Source organism: Mustela nigripes, chromosome X (genome assembly GCF_022355385.1).
Source record: "Mustela nigripes isolate SB6536 chromosome X, MUSNIG.SB6536, whole genome shotgun sequence".
Classification (NCBI taxonomy): Eukaryota; Metazoa; Chordata; class Mammalia; order Carnivora; family Mustelidae; genus Mustela; species Mustela nigripes.
In genome coordinates, this window is record NC_081575.1 from 80,269,295 (window position 1) to 80,277,508 (window position 8,214).

The window sequence follows — 8,214 nt, forward strand, 5'->3', positions numbered from 1 at the left end:
GCTAGAATGAAGTTGGTCTCAGGCTTCAGAACATCTCACCCTTCCCCCAAAGCCCTTCAAGCTTCTGGGATGAAACCTTCTACTCTCTACTCCTCCACCCCGACCAGGCCAACTCCTAGCCTCTGAGCCACCAGGGAGATTTTTTTTAATGATAATTAACAGAGATTTAAGTATTATATAAAACAATGCACTGTGAACTCCATTGTTCCCTAGAAAGCTTAAAATGACTCCCCCATACATAATCCTAAATGACAGCTCTTCCTCTCACCATAGATGCAGGTGGTTTTGAAGTGATTATCCTCAGGTCCTTATTCAAGTTCTCCTATCAGTCTTATCAAAGGCTGTTCTCCTTACCCCAGAAAAGGGATCCCATATACTTTCCCCAGGTTCAGAGGCTGAGAGAAAAATCCCTGGTATTTTAGAAACACTGTTTCCTGCCAAATATTTCAATGGATATTATTACCTAAACATTTTTTAATCCACCTGAGAAAAGTTAGTTTTAGATTCAGAGGGCAATGCAAACACAGATGCAGGAAGTCTTTCTGATGACATACTAGTTTTGAGGATACAGGAGGCAACATAAAGGAGTAAAATCTCAAGTGGCTTTCTTAACCCATGGTCTTTTAGAAAGCCTCAAAAAGATGGCTACTAGGAAGATTTCATCTTTGCAGGCCTTGGTAGGACAATTCCAGAAGTTCTACTATCATGGATTAGTGACTTTTGACAAAGCCAGCATAAAGAAAAAAAAAAAAGAGACAAGAAAGCTGGGGATCTCCAAAAGAACATCTTTAAGGGCTCTGACTAGCGGTCAAACTGTACTAATGTTTGGTATCAGAACTGTTTGTATAAAGTGAGGACCTCATACATGGGGAGAAGAGACTTAAGTAACACTTAGGGCAAGGAATGGAACCCAAAGAATTGGTAGATGACCACAGGTAGAACACTTGCAGCTTTAACACTGATATTTGTTTTGTTATGTTAAATATTCTTCCAATTTCTCAGAACCTGAGCTAGATTTACTTTTGCTATCACCTACATGTACAGGACTGGGCAATCATATCCTCATACTCCTTGTACAAGATACTCCCATTTGCCTCAACCAAAAGGATGCTAATGGGAACATACTTATTAGGAATACAGGAGGGCTGAGGGACACTCTGGTCCACCAGCTCATTGACAAGGTTCTGGATGATGGCATGATTGGGGGAATTGAGACCATAGTGTAGTACTCGAGGGCAAGATCCTTTACAGTAGTTTGGGGTATATAGGTAGGGAGCAATAATCCAGTGATCCCAGCCCAGCTGGTGGAAGCTGACCTGGAAAGGTTGGAGGGAACACTTTTTACCTTGAGGCCTATCATGTTCCCCAGAGAGGCCAGGGACCCTAGATATGATACTGTCTGCTTGGCGGGCCCTCCGCAAGAGAAGAGAAGAGTCCCTTTCCATGAATTTCTCCAGGCCTCTGGGGTGAAGTTTGGCCTTCTGAACACTCTCATGAGTGTCATTGAAATAGAGTAACAAAAAGGCAGTGTCCAAGGATGAAGTGCCACGCCACTGAAGTTCAAGAATCTCACTACCTTTTTGATGCTGGCACATGAAGCGGAGTCGTAGAACCCTGCGTCCTTTGGGATTCCAGAGCCTTTGGTGAACATGTTGTGTGATATCCACTTCAGTCCAAGCTTTGGACAGAAATGAAGGCTTTGAGAAACCTCTTCCTGAAGAAGGGAAGTGATTGGTTTGGCTTTTCTGGAGCCAGGGTTGCATGTGGCAGAAGAGATGGAAATGAGCTCGGTGGAGTTCATGGCGGTAAACCACAATGGCTCTGACTAGCTGGTATGCTACTCGGTTTGGTCTCAAAGGAAAATCCAGAGTCTTTATATGCCAGGGGCCTACACAGGAGGGGACAAGAGCAGAGGATTAGCTTCTTACCTGGAGCCTGAATCTCCCTCACGACTCCGCTCAATACAAACTAACAGCTGTAAGCAGCCCTTAAAATAAAGCAAGACCATAATAATCACTATCATTTGTCAAGCATTTACTATTAGATGTTTTAAAGCATTAGCCCTTTAATCTGAAGCCTTATGAGATAGTAATTATCACCATTTTGCAGACAAAGAAATTGAGGCTCAGAGAAGTTATGCCAGAGTACATACAAAGCCAGAATATGGTAGAATCAAGATTTGAGCCCAAGTAGGTTTCCCTTAAAAAGATATTGTGTTCCATTTTTAGATCACTCACAACAGAGGATGAGAGAAAGAAAACCCAAATATGGAATTATTTTGTGTGTATGGAAGAAGATCAGTATTAGTTGACTATTAAAAGTGATCAATTAAGAGAATTGTTGAGACATGCATGAATTAAGAATGAGTTGTCCTGTCATATCATTATACAGATGAAACTTTGAGGTAACAGCCCAATATTGGGGGCTATCTATGGCCTGCCATCACTTCAAATCTGGGACCACGATGCCACAAAATAATTTTGTCTATTTTTCCCTAGTGGGGGCAGCTGTTTTGCCATTTCCACCTTCTACATTAAGAATTGCTTCTTGAGCAGCTGTTCCTTCTTAAACCATTTTCCCCTTAACTCTCAGTTTCTCCTTGTTCATTTCTTACTGGAAATGATTATTCATGTGCATTCATTGTACCACCAAGCCCCTAAATACCATTTTCACCAAGGCCTTGTTCAGATAAATATTTTGCTTGCTAAGAAGTCTACCAGAAGCTGAAAGCCTCTTGGGGATTAATCCAGACTGTAATGCTGACACCCAGTGGCCAAAAGGTTGGAGAGCTGGGCCCACAGTGCTCTGAATTTCTGCACCCTCTCCTGGAAAAAAGGTCCAGAGCAAAGATAACAAAAAACAGGCATTGCAAGAAAATGGCTGCTTTTATCTTCAAACATCTTACTGATAAACATTTGCATGTTAATATACATATTATTTACCTAACCTTCCTCCTTCACTGAATACACAAGCTTGGATTTTTCAGTAGGCCTGGACTGGTCAATGTAGAAGTGCTTTAATATCTTGAGTCATCAGGATTTTTTTCATAGCTCAGATTCAACTTATGCTAAACACACCCTCAAGTTTGGGTCACTGGACATCATTCACACAGAGCCCAAGCCAAACTTGTATTTGCTTTCTCCAGTTACTCTACACTCCCATCCTATAATCTTCTTTCCAAGAGGCCCACCCATATACCTGCCCCACCCTGCCTGAGAAAGAGCCCAACCCAACCTCTAGCCGACTGTCTGGTGAGGAACTGCCCTTTCCTTTCAGACCTTGACATCACATATTTCCTGAAGCAGGGTGGAGTGGCTAAGGATCCGAGCCAGGAAGGGTCTGCTCAGAATTTTTCAGGGAAATGGCTGACTCACACATCCTGTGTGATTGAACCTGGCATAGCTCTCCAGGCAAGTTCAATTCAGCCGGGTCATCTCCTAATGGAGAGATTTGTCCCTGTACTCTTGTCATCCATTTCTGGATCCTTTCCAGAGTCCTAGATGCCAGTATGTTCAACAGTCAGACCAAGACCGGGACGGGATTCTAGGCATCCTCCTTTCTAGCCCCTTATCATCTCTACAAACTGTGCGAATAATGCGCAGCTTTCTACTGCACGCAGAACGAAAGCCAGATTCCTTACAATGGCCTGTAAGTCTCTGCCTCTCATCAGCCTCATTTCCCGCCACTCTTCACAATGCTCAATACACTTCAGCCATACTGATCTTCCTTCTAATCTTCAAGTCAGACAAGCTTGTTTCCACCCTCTAGGCCATAGTACCCATAGTTCCCTCTGCCTAAATCAGGCTTTTCTCTATTCTTCTCATGCCTAGTTACTTATCTTACAGGTCTCAACTCAAAGGTCACCTCTTCAAAGACGCATTCTCTGACAATCCCACGTAAAGGAAGGATCTGTTATTCTCTCTCAAAATCAATTTCATTATTTGATAGCACTTACCACGATTCACAATTATCTGCTTTTACTTACCTGTCTCATCCATGAAAACCATGCCTGTCTTGATCATATCTGTATGCCAGCACCTAAAATAGTGCCTAGCTCTCAGTAGGTGTTAAATATTTGTTGAGTGACTCTCCACTAACCCCAAGCTATTTTCCCTTTCCTCAGTCAGAATGCCTGTCTCTGCCTCTACACATAGTCTCCTTACTCCTTCCTCAGGGTCCAGCTCAAATATTAGCTCTTCAATGAAGTCTTTCATTACCTCCCTGCTTCCCTTCGCTGGCTTTAAACAGTGACCTGTTTCTTCTTTCATGTCCTGGGAGCCCTACTGCTTATCCTTGTCATTGGTCATGCTCTAACACCATTACCTATCTGTCCATTATACCTTAATGGGAGCTTCTAGAGGTCAGGGGAACCATTATTTGCCACTTCAGACCTAACCCAAACACTGTGCCTGGTGCGCAATTAAAATCTGTTGAGTCAGCACAGCAGGATGATTAAGAGCACTGGCTCTGGAGCTTGAAAACCTGGGTTTGACACCCAGCTCTACCAATTACTAGCTGTGTTAGATTGAGTAAGTTACTCTGAGCCTCAATTTCTTCACCTACAAAATGATTATGTTAATAGTACCTACCTCCTATGCTAGTGGTGAGGATTAAGGAAGATGTTTGTGAGGTATTTTTCCCAATGCCTGGCACATAGTAAACTCACATAAAGGTTAGCTAGGGGAATATTGGTTGTTTCATTTAAGAGAGAGAGTATAAACTAGCAAAGACCCAAAATTAATCTCACCAGGTTCCCAAGATTTCCTTGAAGTTGATGACTTTCTGCATTCCCTAGAAAGCCCTGTACTTCAGAAGCCTACTGGTTTTCTGAATCAGTATCTAATGAGAACTTTTTTAAAATCAAGCACGATGGAAACAAAGAAAATCCTAAAATACCTTTAGTACCAAACTAGCAATATGGACAATACTAGCAATTGCTAGTACCAAACTAGCAATATAGACCATAGAAAAACTGCTTGGTATACAAGGATATCAACATACTATATCTAAACACTTGAGAAGTTATGGAAACTTCAGAATCAGACAGACTTAATCTCTCTAATACTGTCTCTGCCACCCACTGTCTATGTGAATGTTGCAAGTTATTTGACTTCTGTGCTTTAGTTTTCTCTTTTAAAATTAGGTTAATTGCTCCATGAGAGCTAATGGTAGTCGTCGTCCTTAAGGATTATATACAATAGCAGATGTTCACCGAACCAGGTATACAGAACTTCTGATATTAATTTGTTTCTGTCTATTCTCGCAAATTTCCCCAATTCAGCATCCTGTGCTCTTTGCCTTATAAGAATACAACCACACATAAAGAGGCTCCCCCAACGAGAATGCATATGAGTGTTTCTCAATTATAGTTTTCAGTGACATAACAAGCAATAAGACTTTCTTAGAAAGACAGGAGCTGACACATCATTCAGTTTTCCTGAGGCCTGGGAGAGATTCCTCAGGTAGGTCCCAAGGCAATCTGTTCTCAAATTGGGACGCTAAAGGGAAATAGCCTTGGAGCCATCTTCTTCCAACTTTTCCATCATTTGAAATCCAAGCCTGAGCAAACAACTCACCCACTAGGTAATGAAGCCTGACAATAAACTCACAGGTTCCCTTTCTCTACACTCTTTTTCCCCCACTTCTCTTCCCGACAGGACAGTATGGTATGATAACTCACCTCTGAGAGGCCTTGCTACATTGGCCAAGGGTCTCACCAGCCTCACCATGGTGGCCCCAATGGTGCGGTTCTCCCTAGGGTGCCCACGTGCATCAGCTGAACGCTGGTACAACTCCAGCATGTACCGCAAAGGGTGCCCGAGGACCTGGGGCTTCCTCTGCTGCTGGCCCGGAGCTTCTTCTAGCAGCTCCCGAATCAGGGGCAAGGAAGGGGCATCAGCCATGAAGGCAATAGAGGGCTGCCCTACCTTTGCCATTTGGACCCTGTGTTCCATAAAAAGCAACAACAGTCCCCAAAGAAGAATTCTAAGGATGCTGAGGAGGACCATCTTGAAACGTGTGGTATTCAGCAAGACGCTCCAGCCCAAACCCAAAGGGTGTCACTCTGAGCCTTTCCTTTCACATAGGTAACTGCATATGGCTCCACAACCACAAAAGACAGGGCAAGAAAAAATGAAAGGCAAGCAGGCAAGCCCTATATCAATTCCTCTGGGAGAATCTTCTGGACAAAAGGAGGTCTCTTAACTTGGCCTCTTCACACCAAAACAAACGGAAACAACAGGTGGAGCAACACAGCATATCCTTCTTGCTCTTCAGGGTTAGGAACAAGATAACACTTACTCAGATGCTGAGGTATCCTTAAAGGAGAGGTCCATTCCAGGACCTGCTCCCTTACCTTATCCACTAGGATGAGAAAAAGCAGCCCTTGCTTGCTGTGCTCCATAGCTTTAAAGGTAGTTTCTTAATTAGTCCTTAAAGGGCCAGAGACCTTTTACTTCCATCCCACTTCCATGTAGCCCTTCTCTTAGTGCAGCATTTCCCAGAATGTGATCAGCTATTGACTTGCAGTGAAACTATCTGGGGTGATTGTTAAGAATGCAGACTCTTGGGTCCAAACCAAAACATGGACTTTCTAAAGGTGAGGTCCACAAATCTGAATCGTAACAAATACTCCAAGAAGTTTCAATGAACACTAAAATGTGGAAACCACCGTGAGTATGGCTACTGGAACTTGAAGAAGATGCTTTAACAGTGGTTCTCAATCTTGGCTATACATTATAATCATCTGGGGATGATTAGCTATTATGGATGCCTGGGAATTGTCCTCAGAGATTCTGATGTAACAGGTCTGGGCTTTTACTAGGGCATCAAGGCTTTTTTTAACTTCTGCAGGTGGTTTTAATGTGCAGTCAAGTTTGACAGTTCTGATTAAGAATTTCTGTTTTACCATGGAAGGTGTTGAGATCCTGAGTGGGCTTTCTCAGAGAAGTCTGGAGGCAGTAGAAGATGAATCGGTGGAAGTTGGCTGGGAACTCATCTCATTTGACTAGTTAATGGGAGGCCGTGGGCTGGGCCAGTTAGTTAAGGCTGCCTCAGACCAGGATTCTACAAAAAAAGAAACAAAAAAGGTAGGTGTGGTCCTGGCCATCTCCAAATAGAAGCAGTTCGTTAGGGCTCTAAGAAGAAGGTGAAGCAGGAGGTCAAAACATGGCTCTAGGAAATGAGGCAGACATGATTTGTGGGAGGCCTTTACCTCATACCAAGAATATCTATGGACAGGCACTATTGTAAACCGGCATGGACTTTGGAATCACACAGACCTGTGTTTGAATTGTGATTCTGCCTCTTCTTAGCTATAATTTAACTTCTCCAATGCAAATCTTTCCTTTCCCTGAGCCTCAGTCTCCTTACCTGTAAAATGAGGATAACATGTTTTATCTCACAAGTTTTCGTGAAGACACAAAGAAATAAGCCACGTTAATTACACAAAACCTAATTAGACACATGGCATATTGTTATATGCTTGATCTTATTTGTTCCCTTCTTCTGTTTTTACGAGCATGGCTTGGTCCCTGGCATGTATTATAAAACAAAAGCCATAGGCTAACAGGTCCCCTGGGTCTGGACTCAAATGCCAACTCAATAACGCATTAGCTGAGTGACCTTAAGCAAGGTTTCTGCCAGCCTGAGTTTCTTCATCTGTACTGCTGGCTCCTTCAAAGAGTTGCTGTTGTTGTATGTTGTATTGTATACATTTGTATTGCATGCCATAATATACAAGTAAAAGATATAAACAGATGGTTCTTTAAGGGCAAAATCTGAATACTCAAAATATATGAAAATATGTAATAGAAATCAGAAAGATACAATTTAAAACCACATAAGATATGATTTCACACCGTTTGGATTGGCAGCATATTAAAAGCCTGACACTATTAAGTTCAGGTGAGGATATAGAACACAGGTTACTCTCACACTGTTTGTGGGAATCTGATTTGGTAAAATTGTTTTAGAGAGTAATTTAGCGTTATCCTTCAGCCTAGAGACTGAAGATGTATAATTCAGCAATACTATTGCTAGAGCAGTAGGTTTTAGACACTTTTGTCTGTGACTCACAGAAATAAATATATTTTACATTGCAACCCAACACAAATATTAGCGCACACACTCACACACTCAATATATACCCAAAGTAAATATTTCCTAAAATAATGCTTATCCTTACAACATATTGAGAGGGGTAATATATAATGA

The 8,214-nt window shown here is 42.2% G+C and overlaps 1 protein-coding gene across 1 annotated transcript; it reads right to left on the reverse strand.

Annotated features, from left to right (window-relative positions):
- Nucleotides 1–1,028: 1,028 nt before the first annotated feature.
- Nucleotides 1,029–6,029, reverse strand: BMP15 (bone morphogenetic protein 15). Its single transcript, XM_059385645.1, has 2 exons — nucleotides 5,681–6,029; nucleotides 1,029–1,888 (listed from the first exon to the last, which is right to left on the reverse strand). Exons 1-2 carry the CDS (start codon nucleotides 6,006–6,008, stop codon nucleotides 1,029–1,031), a joined length of 1,188 nt encoding a protein of 395 aa, XP_059241628.1. The 5' UTR covers nucleotides 6,009–6,029.
- Between the last annotated feature and the right edge of the window lie 2,185 nt (nucleotides 6,030–8,214).

Coding starts and splice junctions, on each gene's coding strand:
- BMP15 (XM_059385645.1), bottom strand. CDS start 6,008: ATGGTCCTCCTCAGCATCCTTAGAATTCTTCTTTGGGGACTGTTGTTG. Junction 1,889..5,680: donor TGTAGCAAGGCCTCTCAGAG/GTGAGTTATCAT, acceptor CCTCCTGTGTAG/GCCCCTGGCATATAAAGACT.